Source organism: Porites lutea, chromosome 5 (genome assembly GCF_958299795.1).
Source record: "Porites lutea chromosome 5, jaPorLute2.1, whole genome shotgun sequence".
Taxonomy (NCBI): Eukaryota; Metazoa; Cnidaria; class Anthozoa; order Scleractinia; family Poritidae; genus Porites; species Porites lutea.
Window position 1 is genome coordinate 11,999,770 of NC_133205.1, and position 20,897 is coordinate 12,020,666.

The window sequence follows — 20,897 nt, forward strand, 5'->3', positions numbered from 1 at the left end:
AGTTGTATGTCCCTCCTCGGTCTTGATAGATTCTGGAATTGCTGACTTGCCTTTCTTGCTTGGAAAAACGTCCTTAATTGCTTTCCAAAAGGCTTTGGGCCTATCTAGATTTTCCTGAATTTCATTCCTATTATAGCGACGTTTTTCATTCCTGATTTTATTTGCCATTGATTTTGTAGTCAGTGATAAGCATTCCAGTCCACCTCAGCTACAGAACTTCTTGCTTTTTGTAGGAAAAAGTCCCTTTGATTCATAAGCTTTTTAGTTTCACCAGAGAGCCATGGACAATTCACTCCTGGTACTATCTTTCGCTAATAAGGTACGTGTCAATCACAAACATTCAAAAAAAGCTCTTTCCAGTTAATAATAATAATAATAATAATAATAATAAACTTTATTCAAGTGTCGTGGCACTTTAGCGTGCAAAACAAAAAAAACAAAAACACTAATATATACATACTATAAGTAGTAAGTATAGGCAGTGTTTACATTTCTTTCTTTCAGAACATGATCCCACGGGATATCTCTTAGATCATCACAGAAAGCCGAAGGATTGTACTTTGCATAATTCCTGCATTCAACTGTCCTTGGTGGCAGTTTGCACGCACTAATTTTCCTCACTACAATCAACATGTCGTGATCACTAAGGCTAGACTTCTAATAATAGGCTATAGTTCGAGCATAATGCATAATAATCTCTTATGCTTAAGCTGTATCAAATCACTAAGACAAGATAAACTTGATACAACAGGTGACGCCAAATGAAGTTCATAGAGAGCTGGCGTTATGTGTGAGAACTTATATTAGGTATGTCCATAATGATTATGGACATAATTATTAGTCTAGCAGTGGCATTTTGGACATGCTGTAATTTGGAGAGTTGCACATATTTTGGTCTATTATAATAGTCAAGTTGAGTGGTAATAAGGGCATGTTCAATTGTTTGCAGACTATCCACAGATAGATATTTCTTAGGACTTCTGATGTTATGTAAATGAGAGAACACACTACTGCATGCCTTGGCGATATGTGACATGGACATTTTTTCATTGAACCAGACACCTAAATTTCTAGCACAGCCCACAGGCCTTGTGTCATTATCATGCACCTACATGTAAACAACTGCTGTGATCTGACTTATATAGCTGATACTAGTTTCCAATACATTTACATCAATTTCTATTCCCCACAACCCAGATCTGGTCACATCTAGGACTTTCATTTGCTAGAACCACATTTGGCAGAAAAAAAAATCATAGAAAGTTTACTGTTGTAATAAATTGGGTCTTTCTTTTGCTTTGACCTATCTGTAACCATTTCTAAATGCTGGGTACCAAAGGAATAGACCAATAGGCAAGGAAAAAAAGATTCAAAATCTCACCTTTAACCAACACCAGACACTCAGTTGGGTGGTTTTCAACATGGCTGGATTTCATTTGGGACACCAATGTTTTCATTTTTTATCGTTTTAGATACCATGAATGTAGCTCATTTTAGGTTATTGCCTTTTACAGTAACTAAATAATTTTAAGCATGTGCTAAACAAGAATCAAGTTGTCTCCTGAGGGTTCTCTTGGTCCTGCATAGTAGTCACTCAGACAGGCAAATGGTATACAATGTACAACATGAAAACACATTGGTACCTGTTTGCAGTCTCCAACAAAGTTTTACAGTAACTCCTACATTACCTGAACCATGGGATTGTCCATCATTTGTCTCAGCATGTCTGGGTTTGACATCAGCTGAAATTAAAAAAAAACAGTTTTTTCTAGAACTTCAGGAGATCAACATCACTTTACAGTGGCAACATATCCATACACATGGTGAGACGAACTTCGTGACACTATCTATACTTTCCAGGTTCAACTAAAAAATCCTCTGTAAATAATGTGTAATTAGTAAAGGTTATAATGCAATTGAGTTTTATTAGATTTTGATTTAAGAACAAACCTGTTGAGACATTTGCTGAAGGTTTCCTGAGTTGCTAAACATGCCAAGACCTCCGAGTCCATCTATACCTGCTAACCCGTTGCTTGATGGAGATGTATTTTGGCTTGACTGTGAACTTCTTTGAGTTGATGAAGGTGTACTTGAAGGGGACTGATGAAAATATGAAATTATGTTGAACCCAAAACATATGAATGTAAAACCACCCTGGGATGCCTTTAATTTGCCTTTTCCTATTGTGACAACAGACATGACAGTAACATTTTTCGTAGCAACTTGACTACAAAATATTCCATTTTAGCAGTGGTGGCCACCTCCAAAATAATGCCGGTTGCCAGAAAGGGCTAAAATAAGCACTTACAAACTCACAAAAAAATGAAAGTCCAAAAACTATCTAGCTGTCAGGGAAAATAAAAAAGAGGAAGTACCGGTAAGTAAAAGTAAGTAAGCAAGTAAGAATTTCTCTAGACTGGGTGATCACAGAGACGGAATGATATCATGCTTTGTGAGCTGCTTAAAGCTTTTTGATGGTTATAATTACCCGCCTTTTCCAAGAGGCCCTTTACCTCCAAAAAAAACATGACTGACTTGTCACCTTAATACACTGGTCAAGGCATGACAGAAAAAAGCTCTCAATTCAATATTGCGGGAAAAAAGACAGCAAGTATTTGAAATCAGTTGCTAATATATCAAAATTACTGAAAGAGTATGAATTTAATTTGCTATTAAATACTGATGATTGATCAACATTGCACAGTAGTGAGTGAAATTGACAAAATTATATTATTTTATGTGTTCATGTCTACTAATAAGCAAACAAACTTTCAAAACAAAGACCAGACAGCAACACATGAATGAACTGACGTACATAAACATGGAGCAAATGGAGCATGTGTCATATACATTTTGTACATCTAGCCAGCATAATGTTCACATTCATTCTGTTCCACCAAAATGAGCACTGGCAACCATTCTAGATCCCAGAGACCTCATTTTTGCTGATTACAGCATACTTCAAATTATTTATGCTTTTTTAACCAACAAATATTTGATACTGGTATACTGTGGCTCAGTAAAAATTTGAGGGTTTTCAAAGACCAAAGCGAATAGCATATTTTCTAATGTCTACAGGTCTTTCAAGACCTTGAAAATAGGTACCGATCTCCTAATTCAAAGGTTTTTAAGGTGTTAATGCCAATGACTCTTACATTTACATCATCTGTCTACTTCTGCAATATTCATTTCATGCCCTCGTGTGAGCCATACACAATGACAAGTGTAACAAATGAATAACGATAACACCGTATTTTCAACGGGACAAAGCTTACAGTATACAGTCACTAGGAAACCTCATCATGCTTTTAATCACTGTTTGAAAACTCAGAACTTCAAAAAGAAAATTAACAAATATAAATTGAAAGTCACAGTGATAGAAAATCTTTTTTTTAATTACTTACTTGTTGGGTAGAATGCTGAGCAGCCTGTTGCTGAGCCTGAAAGATGACCATAATGAACAATATAATTACCTGCACTTCAAATGGAGATAACAAAATAAGAAATCAGGAACAAAGAGAAAACAAAAACATATAAAAATAGTCACAGCAGCAAGTTATGGACTTTATTTAAGTACACGCTCATAAACCTTAGCAAAGTACATGCACTATATTAATATATTAACTACTGCACAGGCTATTGAAATGTCAGTCACTGTCAACAGCAGGCTTCCTAAAGACTACACTCACCAGGACAGTGACATTCCACTCCCTTAATATATAGATTTAGCCAGGGCTAAAAGAGAAGCTCCAATTAATAAATTTATAATTTATTAAAATCAAACAATAAACTTGTAATCCACAAGTCAGTTAACTTAAGGGCACATCCATGTGACTTTTGAGGGAAAAGCTAAGTCATGTAAGAGTGAAACATCTTACATCGAATTGATAGCCTTATATGTACACCAAAAAAATAGCAAACATCTTCGATCACATTCAAGATCACAGTAGATTAGGCCTCGAAAACAAATTCTTGGAAAACAAATCAGGCCAAATTTTTTTGCGATCGACAGGTTTACTATACAAATTCTTGCCAACAAATCTGGGGGTGTGTAAACCAATGCAACCTTTTATAATTTTTACACATCACATCTGAGGTGAAACAGTACTATTTATCATATAGACGTCAGACAGAATGTGGTATTTCACAATTTTTCAAGACAAATTGCACTCAGTGATATTTAGGATGATCAATCATTGGCTTTATGCGAAACTGTTCAAAAAATTTCCAAAATCACCCACACGGCCAGCCGATTCTCATTTCTATAGTGCGAGCTGTCAGTGTGGTCGAGTGTTTGAATGAACTTCAACAGAGTTAGGTTCAACATAATAACAAATTTATTATTATTATTATTATTATTTGTTTTTTAATGGTTTCAGTTATAACGATTTGTAATCTTATAAAGCGTTTCATACGCACAACATTTTTGAGTACTCCTGCAAGCGATGTTCATGAACGATGAAAAAACAGCACAGACAAGCAATTAAAATTGCAAGAAAGACTACTAACAATCAATAGAAGAAATTATATAATTCGGTAAAACATTTACCGAGACAACAATCTTCATTCACGAAGACAAGTATCATTATTATTAAAAATCCTGAGTCTTTAAGCGTAAAGCTTAAGTCATGTTTTAAGCTGGCTTCTTGGCACGGTGTTTACTGTTTACAAAGATGAACTCCTTGAAACAAGAAAATCGCTCAAAGTTTTCTTTCTACAGCCAAATTTATAACTAAATAATTCTTTGGAACGTTTTCTCTCTATTTGTGGTGAGAAAATATATCTGAAGGCTTTTTAAAGTTCTGTATTAAGCTTATATCAAACCTGATACTAGGTCAGATCATTGACTCAAATCCTACAAATGTGCATAAACTTGCCGCATAAACTGTGCTTCATGAAATAAGATATAACAAAAACAAACATCAAATACAATAATTACTCAGGCTAATTACCATTCGAGATTCAGTTCCTGAAAGCTATCACAGTTGCTTGAGACTTTTAAACCCTCTTACACATTAAGCAAGGTGAAAAATGAAAATGATGCCATCCGAAATTGAATTACCGAATTTTGACAAGCAACGCATTTCTCAACTAAAAACCAAGTAAACAAACCAGCCATGAATAACAGAAGGCTCTTGATAGCAGCTGTATTTCATTTTGTACATCCAGAGGAAAAAGACACTTAAAAAGATCAGAAGTTGACACAAAACTCTGTCAGCTTCAGCTGTCAAAGTTAACAACTTTCAAGATTTTGCATAAATTTTCCGCATGAACTCACCTGTCAAATTTTGACCAATCAGAGCATAAACACTGGACGTAGAACGTGACCAATGTGTGACCATGGTAAGAAAAGGTCTTCCCCGCCTGTATTTTTAAAAAACTGGCTGAATTTTCGCGTCCGAGGTCAGTTTAAAATCAAAATCCTAATACAGCGGGGCCATAGTGACATAAACACAACATATTTGATATGAATCATTGGAAAAAATAAACTTGAGCCTGCGATCATTTGATACACTGGTAATTTGTCAGCGGATAACTTGACCCCGATGGGTCGACAACTGAGCCTGCGGTACAGTCAGGTGATAGTGGTCAGTGGATACCCTGTTTTGACAGCTGTCAACTGATCACAACATTGATGTTCAATTAGTTTTCTCTTCGGCTCCCAAACTAGCTAGAAAGTGTGAGAGTAAACATTGGTTTCACTGTGGTGCGGACGGATCGTCAGGTAGGCGGGTGGTCGGTCAGTCAGCCAGTCGGTGTAAGGTCACATGATTACCAAATTTTCTCAGATGGGTAGATTACCACATTTCCTTAGCTATGGTGCTCCGCCCACGCGCAGTGCCAGTGGAGCTCTGCTATTATGAACTTAAGAGCCAACGTCGGAAAATATCGAGAATCTCAAATCAGTTCTAAAAATTCGAATTTTGGCTAATACCACCCAAACAACCCTTTAGGTGAACTATTTCAAGAAATGATATTAAGAAATCCTCAAGTACTTTACATAATTTTTGAGAAATTTAGAAAATTTCAAAAATTCCATAAAAATACAATTTTTTATTTGCAAAATTGCTGCAAATTCCTACATTGTATTTTACAGTGCAACATTGCTTAAGAGCCAATGTCAGAAAATATTGAGAATCTCAAATCAGTTCTAAGAATTCAAATTTTAGCTAATACCACCCAAACAACCCTTTAGGTGAACTATTTCAAGAAATGATATCAAGAAATCCTCAAGCACTAAATACATTTTGAAAAATCTGGAAAAGTTCAAAAATTCGATATTCACGAAATTGCTGCAAATTTCAACAATTTTCAAGAAAGCAGTACAAGCGCACAAAAGCTCCTATTTGCTTGATGTTGCACATGCATTTATCAGTTACCCAAAGCTTTAAGACTGCATAAAAATGTCTCACAAAATGACTCTTGTAATATAGTTTTGGGCTTTCATTGTTTGCACCTTGATTGTGGGCTGTTTTGGCGGTCGAAATAATGCCCAACTTTAACCACAAAAAAATGATTCTGGTATGTCTCAAATTTAAAATATGATTATACTATATGAAAGAGCCGTGATTCTTTTAACTGAAGATTCAGCTCTGCAAATTTAAACGCTTGCGAAACATAAAATTTTAAATATAGCCCCTCGACAAGAAAGTGAAATGTAAACAAAGCGGAAACCATGTAAACAAAGGACAAAATCACACCAAAGTAATTTCTAGCCCATCAAAGCGCAAGAAAATGTTGGGAATTTTGGTATCTAAACAGGTATTACTATCTGAAAAGCGAACAAAGGTAAAATTATATAATAAAATAATAAAAATATAAAAAGAAAATCAAACCTGAAAAACGAGCAACTGAGAATAGCGTCGGGTGACCATTTAATTCTGAACTCAGAAGTAAAAAGTGCTTCCAGCTGGTCAAGTCCAAAAGGCTTCAAGAACTGTTTTCGAAATGCCCCAATAAACTATCAACAAACTATGCCAGTTGATAGATTTACTTTAGTGAAAATAAATATAACAAGAAGTGGGAATCATGATTACAAATGGCACTTCTACAAAATGAGTTTAAAGCACACGTCCTGGATTTTTACAAAGTTACCTTTCAGTGTCCATTTTTTTTTTCTTGTGATGCAAGGCTCTGCAGCACACCTTCATAAGTTGACTTAAAGACTAGCAAATAACTGCCGCTTAAAGCTGGTTCTTAAAAGAGGTGTGTATAATTTGAATGAATTACCCTGGAGTCCCTTCCCGCAATCTTTCACAGGGTACACGTGACACTTACTATCACCTTTAGCTCTGGGGGCGTGTGGAAAAAATGTTGTGTAGTTTTTCAACTCTTGTTGATGGCAATTTTTCCATTCGGTGTTAGTGGGGAATATCCTTGTCAATCCAAATTTATCCCTCTTTTAAATTGCAAACGAGGCGTCTGAATGCCCTGGAAGTACATGGCATAACCACATCAATGAAGATCCAGCCTTGGACAATTAAAGAAATAACTTCTATTATCTTGCACTGGTAAATGACAATTGGTTTAATTTTTACTTTGTTTTTAATTTCATTGAACGAGAAGATCCCTAGTGTGGAACAGGGATTGGAAATAGCTGGTTGTACCTTAAGAGAAATTAGGGAGGGACTCGGCATGTGGCCTAGCCCACCCGCACTAGGGAAGTGCGCTGAAGAAGATATATAAACAATTAACCGTAAATGACCTAATCAACACCCGCACTGACCCAGGGCGTCTTTTAACTTTATGGGTCCAAGTGGGGGCTTTTAATAAATATGAGGCATTTAAAAGGGAGAGGTGCTTATTGTTATAACTGTACCACTCAGTAAAACTTATTTTTTAACTCGATATTTTTTTTCCACTCCATCAATACTATCTAAATACTATCTAAATACCTATTTAGATACTGAAATTTCCAACATTTCCTTGCCCTTTGGTGGGCTAGAAATAACTTTGGTGTGATTTTGTCCTTTGTTTACACGGTTTCTGCTTTGTTGACATTTCACTATCTTATCACTTATGGTGGCCTGAGGGGCAATATTTAAAATTTTATATTTCGCAAGCGTTTAAATTCGCAGAGCTGAAACTTCAAGTCTAGTTACAAGAATCACAGCTCTTTCATATAGTACCAGTATAATCATATTTTAAATTTGAGACATACCAGAATCGCTTTGCGGTTAAAGTTGGGCATTATTTCGACAGCCAAAACAGCACACAATCAAGGTGCAAACAATGAAAGCCCAAAAACTATATTACAAAAGTCATTTTGTGAGATATTTTTATGCAGTCTTAAAGCTTTGGGTAACTGATAAATGCAAGTGCAACATCAATTGAATAGGAGCTTTTGCGCGCTTGTACTGCTCTCTTGAAAATTATTGTTGAAATTTGCAGCAACTTTGCCAAAATCGAATTTTTTAACTTTTCTAAATTTCTCAAAATGTAAAGCGCTTGGGGATTTCTTAATATCATTTCTTAAAATAGTTCACCTAAAGGGTTGTTTGGGTGGTATTAGCTAAAATTCGAATTTTTAGAACTGATTTGAGATTCTCGATATTTTCCGACATTGGCTATTAAGCAACGTTGCACTGTACTATACAGTGTAGGAATTTATTACTCATAAAAAAAAACTTTTAAACATGAACTGTTACATTTTGATCCATAAATCAGTACTGCTGCGTGCATAATTTTAGAAAGCTCATCTTCACCCTGCCATATAATTGCTTCACTTTATAATCAATGCAACTTTTCAGGATTTTTAACAAACCAGAAGTAACACAAAAAATTCAAACATATGAGTCCATAAGGGGTTATTTGTACACTTGAAATGTGAATTCATATTTAAATCACAAGCTCAGAAAAACAAAGATTGCAACTTTCTACATTTTCATTGATAGCCAACGATAAACATGGGCACGTTTAATGTGCAAGAGCTATTTTGAATGCTTTAGTGTAACTGAATAAACAATCTACTATTTTCATCCTAAATTTAGACCATTAATTTTTTTCATGCATAATTGGGTATTGCTGTACATTAATGAAAACACGAAACATTGCACACAGTCGAGTCGATCCTCATACTAAAGATGCATACTTTTCTTTGTCTTTCCTTCAGACATCTGATTAAAATAAACAAATTGTTTAAGTACTTATACGAATATCAACTCACCAAACGTTACTTAGAGGGAAGACTTGAAGGTTTCAAGGTCTCTTCATGGTTTCTTAAGATAATGAAGCTTCTTGAATACCGAAAAGCTAAGAAATGTCTCGATTTTCATTATTGTTGTAGATGGTTGCATCATCATTATTCCTGAGGTTGTCACAAGCTATTCTACTTAATGAAAAAGTCTATAACTCTGATGACTTGATTCTACAGGTGTTATAAGTTATTGCTTCTTAAAAGAAAAGAGCCTTTACATACATGTAAGGCACTAGTTACAGAACCAAAGAGGTCTTCATATGTTCAAGTTACTATTATTACTGTGAAAAGCCAGTCTGCATGAGATGTACAGTCACACAGTTAGCTTGAGAAAGTGTTAGACTTTCTCCCATGTGTGCTTTGTACATGAGGGAATTCGAATTATTGCACAATAATCTAGTAAGCAGGATTCTAAAAATAACTTGTGCACACAATTTGCACGTGAAGATGTTGGACTTTGTCTCTTTTACAATTCGTACCTGAAAGAAAGTAAATTGTTTGCTAGAAAATTGCTCAAACCATTTTAAGAAATCAAATCAGCTTAACAACATCTGCAATTAAATTATGCGTCATGCAATGTTCAGGTTGATAACCTACATTTTAATATTTACTTTCAAGAAAATTATCAAATAAAACAGTATCTAATTTTTTTGTCAACTAGCTTTCTCCAATTTTATCCCCTAACACTATTGTTTCTACTTAAGTTAAGCATCTTTACTAACAGAACTCTACTAACAGAACTCATAAATCATGAAATACGTGCGTTGTACCGTTCGCGATAGCCGAATTAGGTCAGAACTGTCTTGAAGCAGCACTCACACATCACTGTGCTCAGTATTTGAATCATGAATATATTTAAATGTCATGCTTCTGAACACCTTTAGCTCTCATAAAAGATGAAAAAATTGTGAACAATCAAGATGGCCGACTCAAAGTGCCCTTGTTTGACCTTAAGGTGGCTCGACTGGATTTTTTGGGGCTTATACCTTCCAAGTTTGAGCATTAACTACGTCGGCATATATAGAGATATGGAAAAAAAGTTACCACAGCTTTTTTATATAAAGATGAAAATTTCTTATGATCTTGGTTTTATTGCAATCAGAGTCGCCATGGCAAGGTAATGACGCCTTGCGTTTTTCATTTATCGTTGTGTTTCTCTGTACCAGGAGTTTTTTGAAGAAATCGCTTGAGGGAGTATATGTACCTGCCATAATTGCCTCCATTATGGCAAAGTTGAAAGAAATTCTATGAGAGCGTTTTCGAAATATTTTGAAATGCAGTTTTAAGAATCATCAAAGCAGTGAAATAGCATGCTAGCTGCACAATTCGCTAATATTTTAAGAAAATTATAAGCTTTGGAATCACTGCTTCATCTCATAGTGGTTTGATTCCATTGAAAACTGCATACAAAAAAAGAGGAGAATTGCTCTGGGCGATCGCGAGTAAGAAGAATTTTATTAACTTGCATTCAGCTGCTTTTGATACAGTTTTTGGACGTAATTTGGTCCATGCCTAAAAATTTCATATTCGATAAATTTTTTTATAAATTCGACAATCCCGAGATCAATCGTCAAGAAATATTCCCTGCAAGTTTCAAGAACATTGAAAACAGGGAAGGCTTTTAAATAGGGCCTCAAACATAACCAATTTCCCCCCCAGATTTTGTGTTAACAAGTGAGCGTCCTAATTATTCACTGGCATTGTTTTCAAGTTTCATATGCACGTGCACAACTAGCAAAAGATATAAATTTGCATAAAAAAGAACTCTCGATTACCTTCCGAAGAAATATCCGGAATATGCTAATAACAGATGGCAGTGAGAGCCGAAACGGTGAACGTCACGGCTCATCGTGTAGGATGCAACACTTAATTATCTTACTCGGGTTATAACATCACAGAAACTCTCACAAAGAGTTGCTTTGATGTTATATTGTATCAATAATCTCTTTACCCGGTAATTAGCATATCCCGGAGATTTAACCGAGGGTCCTTTTTGATGCAAATTCTATCTTTTTGCTAAATGTGCACGTGTATATGAAACTTGAAAACAATGCCAGTGAATAATGAGGACGCTCGCCTGTAAACACAAACTCTGGGGGGAAAATTGGCTACATTTGAGGCCCTATTTAAAAGCCTTCCCTTTTTTCAATGTTCTTAAAACTTGCAGGGAATATTTCTTGACGATTGATCTTTTCTCTTTTTTTGTATGCAGTTTTCAATAGAATCAAACCACTATGAGAAGAAGCGGCTTTCCCAAAGCTTATCATTTTCTTAAAATATTAGCGAATTGTGCGGCTAGCATGCTATTTCACTGTTTTTATGATTCTTAAAACTACATTTCAAAATATTTCGAAAACGCTCTCATAGAATTTCTTCAAACTTTACCATAATGGAGGCAATTATGGCAGGTACATACTCCCTTAAGCGATTTCTTCAAAAAATTCCTGGTACAGAGAAACACAAAGATAAATGAAAAACGTAATGGCGTCATTATGTTGCCATGGCGACTCCGATTGCAATGAGCTATTTAAATAGCTCCACAAAAAGTGATTGGAACTAATTGAACTGAATCAAAAACAACCAGTTCATGCTTAGAATGATTAGTTCTTTGATCTAGAAATTGCACATCCATTCTCATACATGTATATCTTGCTTAGGTCTAGATATGCTGTCATGTGGATGCTCTTTGCATATTTAAATCCAGATTGTAATTAATTTTTTATCTTATTTTGCACACTTGTTCTCAATATCAGGGTTGACAAATACTATGCTGAGAGTGCCCTTGCTCAGAGTGTCCACTTTTTAACGAGAAACAGCCGACCAAAAAAACTACAATGACTACCATAAACAAAACCACAAAGTTGTAGTCACTGACTGCCATACACATTTGAATATGTTCAAAGAGCATGATAGTTAATAGCGGAGCTCTGGCGCGCGAAGCACGCCTGCAGAGCACCATGGGTAAGTAAATCTACCCATCCCACAAAATTTGGTTATCATGTGACCCGCTGCCCGTCCGTCCGCACCACAGGCATACCAATGTTTACTCTCACACTTTCTAGCTACTTTGGGAGCCCAGGAGAAAGCTGATTGCACATCAATGTTGTCATCAATAATTGACAGCTGTCAAAACAGGGTATCCGCTGACCAGTATCACCTGACCGTATTGCGGGCTCAGGTGTCGACCCATCAAGGTCGAGTATTTTTTTGAAGTTATCTGCTGACAATTTATTTGTTTTCGAATGATCGCAGGCTCATGTTTACTTATTTTTTTAAATTCATATCAAATATGCTGTGTTTATATCAGTATCGCCCCGCACTATTACGATTTTGATTTCAAACTGACCTCAGACGCAAAAATTCAGCCAGTTTTTTTTAAAATACAGGCGGGTAAGACCTTTTCTAGCCATGGTCACGTGTTGGTCACACTCCACGTCCAACTTTTATGCTCTGATTGGTTAAAATTTGACAGGTGAGTTCATGCGTAAAATTTATGCAGCATCTTGAAAGTTGTTTACTTTGACAGCTGAAGCTGACAGAGTTTTGAGTTAACTTGTGATGTTTTAAACTGTCTTTTTCCACTGGATGTAAAAAATGAAATACAGCTGCTATCAAGAGTGTCCTCTTATTCATGGCTGGTTTGTTTATTGGGTTTTTGGTTGAGAAATGTGTCGCTTGTCAGGGCAGGAAACTTGGGCCGTCCGAACGTCTGGGACGGGTAACTTTTCCGTTCGTACAAGGAAAAACGTGATCCCAGTTGTCCGAATGGACGACTGAGTTGTAGAGGTCCAACTTAAAAAAAGTCAAGAAACTATACTTACCTGTTTTCTTTGGATATATAATAAAATATTCTTTCCGTAATTAATAACCTAAGTGCTCTAAAAAATAAGTAGCTCTTACAGAAAGTAAAATAAAATATCATTTTGTTTACGTTGTGTGTTTGATTTCGTCGTGCGAGGTGCCGCCATTAAATTCCATGTGAGTCCTGCTGTACAACATAATAGCAGGCTCACGATATCGCACGTGCTTGTCAGTCACGTTTCAGCGAGTTGCAGCGCTTTTCTTTAAGCGTCATGTCTTTGTCTCAGTCGACACTTACTAGCTTTTTAAAGAGGTCAGCACCGGAAACACATGATGCAGATGATGGTACTAGCAATGTTGTACATTCCAAAAAGAAAAAAAGCGAAGATAAGCATTGCAAAGGGGAAAAATGACAGTGCTAGTGGAGCAACAGAAATTGTAGTAGAAGGAGAGGAAGAGAAAGAAGAAATTCTACCGCCACTTCCCAAACTGCCTGAATAAACACAATGACTAAAACAAATGTATCAAAAGATATGTTTTTTCAATGTGTGGAGTTCTGTTAGTTTTAATTCTACGAGCTAAAATGAAATATGAAGTTTATATATTACCCTTTAGTATTGTTGTGGTTGTCTATTTTTGGACAAGTAGTTTTGTGGTTCGGACAAGCAAAATACACATTGTACTTGTCCCAAGGGACAAGTGAATTGAAAAGAAAGTTTCTTGCCCTGCTTGTCAAAGCCGATAATCTGATTTCGGATGGCATCGTTTTTGTTTTTCACCTTGCTGGATGCGTACGAGAATTATAAAGGTTCAAGCGATCCTTGCCTTACTTGATAGCTTTCAGGAGCTGCATCTCAAAATATGGTAAGCCTGAGTAATTATTGTATTTATATCTAATTTCATGAAGTCCAGCGGCGCAGTTTATGAAGCTAGTTTATGCACGTTTGTATTAAGATTTGACTGAGACACTGATCCGACCTAGTATGAGGTTTGATATAAGCTTGAGCTTACAAAACTTTAAAAAGCCTTTAGTCAATATTAATCCACCGTAAATAGAAAGAAAAAACTTTCCGAAGAATATTTAGTTATAATTTTGGCTGTAGAAAGAAAGCTTTGAGCGATTTTCTTGTCGTGAGTTCATCTTTAAAAAAAGCAAACACCGGGAAACCGGCGGCTTAAAACATAAACTTAATCTTTAAGCTTACTAGTAAAGACTTGAGGATTCTTAGAGACACTTAAATACTCATTTGTTTTCGTGAATGAAAATTGTTGTCTCTGTAAATGTTCTACCGAATTATATTTCTTTATTGATTGTTGGTGGTCTAAAAAGTGTAATTTTCATCGCTTTGCCGTTTGTTTTCAGGCGTTCATAAACATCGCTTGCAGGAGTACTCAAAATGCCGAGCGTATCAAACGCTTTTTAAGATTACATATCGTTATAAAACCATTAAGAAAAAATAGCCTCAATAAATTCTTTAATTTATCTCGTTGAAGCGTAACTCTTTTAAAATTTCTTTGCAAATTTGGCGCTTGTCAAAAGTTAGAACCGGCTGGCCGTATAGGTGATTTTGGACATTTTTTGAACGGTTTCGCTGATTAAAAGTCCACGCGTGCTTCGATGGTCCTGAGTATTGAATGAATGCAATTTGTCTTGAAAAATTGTGAAATACTGCATTTTGTACGAGGTCTGTATGATAAAAAAAGCGCCTCATAGTACTCTTTCTCCTCGATGTGGTGTATAAAAAAAATAATAACATAAAAGGATGGTTTGCACGCACCCAGATTTATTGGCAAGAATTTGTAAACTTGTCGAACGCAAAAAATTCGGCCTGATTTGTTTTCCACGTCTATCTACTGTGATCAAGAGCCATTATTGCTCATAAATGTGACCGAAGACTATTTTTTTGGCTGTACATTTAAGGCTATATCAACTCAATACAAGGTTTGTTTCACTCCAAAATCACTTAGCTTTTCCCTGAAAAGTCACATGAATGTGCCCCTAAGTTAACTGATTGTGGAATACAAAATTATTGTTTGATTTAAGTTATAAATTTATCAATGGGAGCTTCGCTTTTAGCTGTGGCTAAATCTATATATTAGGGAGCTTACGGGTTAATCAACAACGTTTTTTTAACCAGAAAGTACCACATGAATGAACTGATGTACATAAACATGTTAATTGAAAAAACAACAGAAATATTGTACATATTCAGATCCCAGCAAATCTCATTTTTGCTGATTACAGCATACTTTCATCTAAACATTTTTTAATATCAAATATTTGAAATTGTGAAACTGTGGCTCAGTAAAAATTTGAGGACTTTCAAGGATCAACGCCAAGAGCATATTTTCTAGTGTTTACAGGTCTTTCAAGGCCTTGAAAATGGGCACTGATCTCCCAATTCAAAGGTTTTCACAGTGTGCACAACCATAACTCTGGTACATTTATATCTGTCTACTAAGGCATAAGTTATTATTAAAAGAGAGAAGGCCTCAATTCCAGTTGACATACATCCCTCAAAAATGCTTTCGCTCAAAGGGGCTGTGTCATGGCTGTCCATTTCATTTTGCTAATATTGCCAATAATACACTTCCTTATGTCGTCTGGAACTTAACATTAACAAAGAAATTATTCATAAATTACCAAATCACATGAAAAATGATGTGATCAACATGTCAAGACAAAGAAAAATCTGAGTCATCGACAGGAAGAGAACCTATGACCTTCCGTACAACTGGGCAGGATGCATGTCATACATGAACCTTGTATATAATTATGGCCCAGCTCGCCACGAGTCCTTTGTAGCAGTTAGAGCATCCGACCAGTGTAAGGAAGGTCATAGGTTCAATTCCTGCGGGGGACACAGATTTTTCTTTGTCCCGTGCTCATGACATGTTGATCACATCATTTTTCATTTCTTCACCGAGCTCAAAAGTAGCGCTCAAAAGTAAGTTGACACTCAAAGCTCAAAAAACAAGACTCAATCCTCGCATCTCGAAGCTCGAACGCTTCGAGTTTCGAGATGCGAGGATCGAGTTTCAATGATCAAGGATCAAGGATCCAAGAAGCTAGGTTTTCCAAAAGAACAATGTTGTACAGTCACATAGCCGTTGAGATATTTGCACCGTCGATCAGTGCTTGCTCCCCCTCCCTCAGGAAAAAGCCGGAGAGGAGACGCCTGTGACTCACTGTCGTTAATCGTGTTCCGGTATACATTTGCATAAATTATTTTGTTCTGTCGGTGACAGTTGAAAAGGCACATGTAGGGCGAAAAATAGCTCTGGCGTCTGTTTCGAGATGCGAGGATCGAGGATCAAGGATCCAAGAAGCTAGGTTTTCCAAAAGAACAATGTTGTACAGTCACATAGCCGTTGAGATATTTGCACCGTCGATCAGTGCTTGCGGTGCGGTGTTCTGTAACTGCCTGAATTGTCAGGGTTTGGCAAGCTTTCAATAAGTGTAAATCCATATCTTCATTTTCGAAGATTTATCCTGCATGTACAGTGTATGTAGCCTTTGCTCGCCATGTTCCAAGATTTTCACAGATGAACGGTGCAGCTCGGCAATTCATTCTGTGAATTAAGCTTTTCGCGGTTTTATGCAAATCTTGATGAAGATTACGACATTTGAGTTGTTCAATTTGCTTGTTTGTCAAGCTTCAACTTCTTTCGTGTAAAGGCAGTTTAGGACATGTAGCCTTTCACTCAATAATTTTATTTAAAAACTCGGCGATTCCGTGGCTTGTCGCGCGTTTGGCGTATGTAAATAATGTTGATAAAGTCATGAGAAACTACGTTTGTTCTAGAAAGCGAAATTTTCACCTGCGCGTTTCAGTCGATACCATGGCTTGTCATGCTGTTACTGTATGTAAATATGCAAATCTACACATAGTCACACAATAATTTCACAGAAAACTTTATTTGTAACAAAAAGCGACTTTTTCATGAGCATTTGAGTTATTACATTTTCCATTAGTCAATTTCACATAATTTATGTAACCTTTCATTCACCATGTTCATTTGAAAACACGGCTCAGTGACTCCATGAATTATAAAACTGGCTTTTATGCAAATCTAGCTGATGTCACCGGAAACTTTGTTTGCTGAGGTGAGATTTTAACACAAGATCATTTGAGTATTGAAAAAAAGGTCCAAACTCCTTTCGATCAAACGACAGAAAGTGACAAGGAATGCACGAGCCCGGCACGGGCACTCTGCTAAAAATCAGAAAAGTAGTTGTCACATGAGTCGGAGTTTGACAGACAGACAGACCTCGTGGTATCGATTTGTGAGATAGATAAGATCTAGTTTTCGGATCGAAGCGTGTGAATCTGTGATCTTGTTTTGGAACTATAAAAGAAGATTTATGGTTGAAAAATTTGGTTTGAGTACAATGATCTACAGAGTCGTTTAGTTATTGTTCGCTTTCAAACAGAGGCTCTTTTTACTGCTAAGTCTGACGTAAGAACGATGGAAAGTCAAAAAGAATTACGGCTGTATACTGTGCATGAGCAAAAATACGGTCGTTTCTAGTATGAGTTGTTTCGTTGTTGTTTAGTTTTTAAAGCTATTACAAATATGTATCTCGCCTTCACTTCTAAAAAGCAAGTTTCAAAAGGACTATCAACAGGAGACCAGAATTGAACATTTTCGCTTTCAAAGCGCAAGCTTCGTTTACGCAAAACCGAACGAGTCTCACCCAATGCACGGAGCCGTGATTTTTAGAATGAAAGGTAAGTGTACACTTTTAGAGACAGCGCTTTCTCGACTCGAAATTTAAAACTCGATCCTCGCTCCTCTATCATCGAAACTCGAGGCTCAATCCCCCAGACGCGAGACTCAATCCTTGAAAGTTTCGAGAATCGGGACTCGAGTGTTACGTCTCGAGGATCGAGATGCAATTGACTGTCAACTTACTTTTGAGCGGCACTGTAGCTCTTGAAGCTCTTGCATGAGGTAGCCTGTGTACAGATGCCCCCCCTCCCTCAGGAAAAAGCGGGAGAGGAGACGTCTGTGACTCACTGTCGTTAATCGTGTTCCGGTATACATTTGCATAAATTATTTGTTCTGTCGGTGACAGTTGAAAAGGCACATGTAGGGCGAAAAATAGCTCTGGCGTCTGTGCACAGGCTAGCCGAACATCGTCACGCAATGTCCCGCCCAAAAATCCAGATATAAGATCTCTGATTACAGTCAAGCCAGGTCAAGCGTACCTTCCAAGATCCCATTAATGTATTTATTATTCGAAAGTTGAACCGTTGGTAGTTGTAGATTTCAGATTCATCTCTGTGGGCATTCTTGCATACGTAATCAGCCATGAATTCACACGCGATTCAGTTGCGAAATTTCTACCAGCTCAGTTTCCCTGAATTTGATGTAAATGTCTTCTAAAAGACACTCAATCCATCGATCAAAGTTTTCGATCTGACCAAATGCAGAGAAGTTCTCTTAAAATGTTCACTGCTCATTACGCATACAGGAATACCGATTTAAATTTGACACCAGTTACGGGAACGACTAACGGATTCATTTTTTCAAATAATCAATTCATTAATATAATGTTTTTGGGGTAAGCTTGACCTACCTTGGCTGTTAACGTTGGATTTTGTATGCCTTCTCTTTTATTTACAATACCGACCGGTACAGACAGACGCACCCGCAACCGGTGCAGCAAACATCGGTGGTCTTAAATTCTCATGCCTTTTCCAGAGAGCCGAAATACAAATACCGGAAAACAAATATGAATGTCCCCAAAGGCTGAGCTTTTCCCCGGGGAATCTAGAGGTTCATTTACCAATCACAACATCGGAACTTATTTTCGTCATGGCATTAACATTACAACCAATCAGAGGCCGTCCCCAACATTCCAGGGAAACGGGAACACGATTATCGTCGGCGATTCACAGACGTCTCCTCTCCCGATTTTTCCTGAGAGAGGGGGGACGTCTGTACACAGGCTAGCATGAGGTGGACATTTCCTGTTACATTTTACGGAATCTCATCCGTGTTAAATGTATACGTTGAAGTTCAATCGATTTAATCCTTGGTTTAATACTTATTTTCTTTTGTTTCAAACTCATTATCATAAATTACCATATACCCAAAAACAAAAGAAAATAAAAATTAAACCAAAGATAAAACTGAAACACAAAATCTAAATTTCAGAAAGATTTTCTCCAAAGCGTCCAGATCTGGAATGTTATTTTGCTAAGAACGGCATTGCTTTATTTTTATGTATTCAGGGGTTACACAAAATGACAGTGAGTAAAAGTCCTGTCTTCCAGAAAATGGAAACTGCAATGTGAATGGCAAATACTTTGAAAGAAAATGGCTGTTCCATTCAACAAACATTTGGGGAAAATTGAAAAAAATTCATTTGGGAAAGTGTGATTAAGCCCTAACAATATCAACGCAGGAGGATAATAGGAGAGTACGTGACAGTCAATGATAGGTGTAGTAATAAACCATGGTGAAGGTTAAAACTACCATTAACTATCATCAACTACTATAACTGTTTGGTCAGGTCTTTTACCATCTCTAAAAATCTAATTGGTTCATTGGATTGTCTGCATCTCGTGTGATTGGCCAAAGTGGAAACTTTTGTTTTATAAGTTACCCCACGAAAAAAGTTCTACATAAGAAAAAAATCGGGTTCTTAATTTTCAATTCAACTGTATAACAGTACTTTTGTCTCAGCGCGGTATTTGGAGACGATTCTCATTTTCGCCAACTGAAAAGTAATCGGTGTTGAAAAATATTTCGACAGAGAGTCGTCTGGCCGGTGAGTGCTCTCACTATTAAATCACAATCTCGTAACAAAAAGTTAGCAATACAAACCCTGTTTTCAGACTTTACAACCAGATGAACGGTCAAGCCATCTTTGATCGCTGTCAATAAAGGAAAAAAACAAGATTGATGACAGGATATAGCCAGTTTTTTAAAAGGAAAAATAAAACCTACCATAAGACGCTAGGGTGTCTCCATCTTTTAAAATTCGCCCAGCAAAAATCAAACACAACTGGGGCACCGGCGCGTTGAACTTGGCTGATACGAGCTGTTTGAACTGGAAAAAAATCATTAACGTTAATATCTACCGGGAAATTGTACTCTTAATATTACAGATAAATACCTCTAATATCGTCGTAGTTGGTTCAGTTTCAATAGTCTCCTTGCTCTTTGAGGTTTTCACCACAACATTTATTTTCGAACTCCTTCCTTCCCTGTCGTCGGCCATTATTGGTAAGTATGTCCACGCAATTGGTGCCCAGTTTTTTATCGATGAGCTTGTTTTTCTATGTGGAGACTGGGGCGAAAACTTGGCACTAAAGATGGCGCTTATGTTCCAATCAACTTCAAGGTTAGTCCTTTGTTTTCAGTGGTTCGTAGAAGACTTTCATACGAACAGTCGACTCCCGATAATTCGAACCTTCAAGGGAAATAGAAAAAAGTTCGAGTTAGCGGGAGTTCCAGTTATCGAGGGTAAAATTATATGGAAAATGATCTGAAGGGAAATGAAAATTACTTCGAATTAACGGGAGGTTCGAGGGCTTACTGTAGCTTGCGAAACGAAATGGAGCGAAACGAAACGAAATGAAAATCTGTAGTTTGCGAAATAAAAATCTGTAGTTTGCGAAATGAGAATGTGTAGTTTGCGAAATGAAAATCTGCAGTTTGCGAAATTTGGATTTTTGGCGCAGTTGCAAACGTAAGAACAATAGTGGAAAACTATCCCCTCGGTCGCCATTCAGAAACTCATGCAAAGGTTGTTATGAAGTTGTTTGAAGCCGCCAGCTGCTTTTGCTGAACTGGAGAAGAAGCTATACTTATGCCTGGATTGCTGTAGTGAATGGCTCTTTAGCCAGTATTTGTAGCTACAATTGTAGTTGCTTGTGATATTCTT

The 20,897-nt window shown here is 36.8% G+C and overlaps 2 protein-coding genes across 6 annotated transcripts in view; one reads left to right on the top strand and one right to left on the bottom strand.

Moving 5' to 3' along the window:
- Nucleotides 1-20,269, bottom strand: part of LOC140937671 (ubiquilin-2-like) — a 73,206-nt gene extending 52,937 nt beyond the window's left edge. For 4 of the 5 annotated variants that reach the window (XM_073387231.1, XM_073387230.1, XM_073387232.1 and 1 more), the window contains exons 1-6: nt 20,127-20,269; nt 19,958-20,060; nt 19,835-19,884; nt 3,405-3,440; nt 1,951-2,100; nt 1,689-1,742 (exon numbers count right to left, since the gene is read on the bottom strand). In XM_073387231.1, the coding sequence (XP_073243332.1) occupies nt 1,689-1,742; nt 1,951-2,100; nt 3,405-3,440; nt 19,835-19,884; nt 19,958-20,060; nt 20,127-20,231 (498 nt within the window). In that variant the 5' untranslated portion in view covers nt 20,232-20,269. Of the gene's footprint in view, nt 1-1,688; nt 1,743-1,950; nt 2,101-3,404; nt 3,441-19,834; nt 19,885-19,957; nt 20,061-20,126 lie in introns of those variants that run through there. The other variant, XM_073387233.1, reaches the window with a different exon arrangement.
- A 37-nt stretch (nt 20,270-20,306) lies between these two features.
- The window catches only part of LOC140937672 (COMM domain-containing protein 10-like), a 31,757-nt gene continuing 31,166 nt past the window's right edge, over nt 20,307-20,897 (top strand). The window contains exon 1 of the mRNA XM_073387235.1: nt 20,307-20,354. Coding sequence (XP_073243336.1) covers nt 20,326-20,354 — 29 coding nt within the window. The 5' untranslated portion in view covers nt 20,307-20,325. The remainder of the gene's footprint in view (nt 20,355-20,897) is intronic.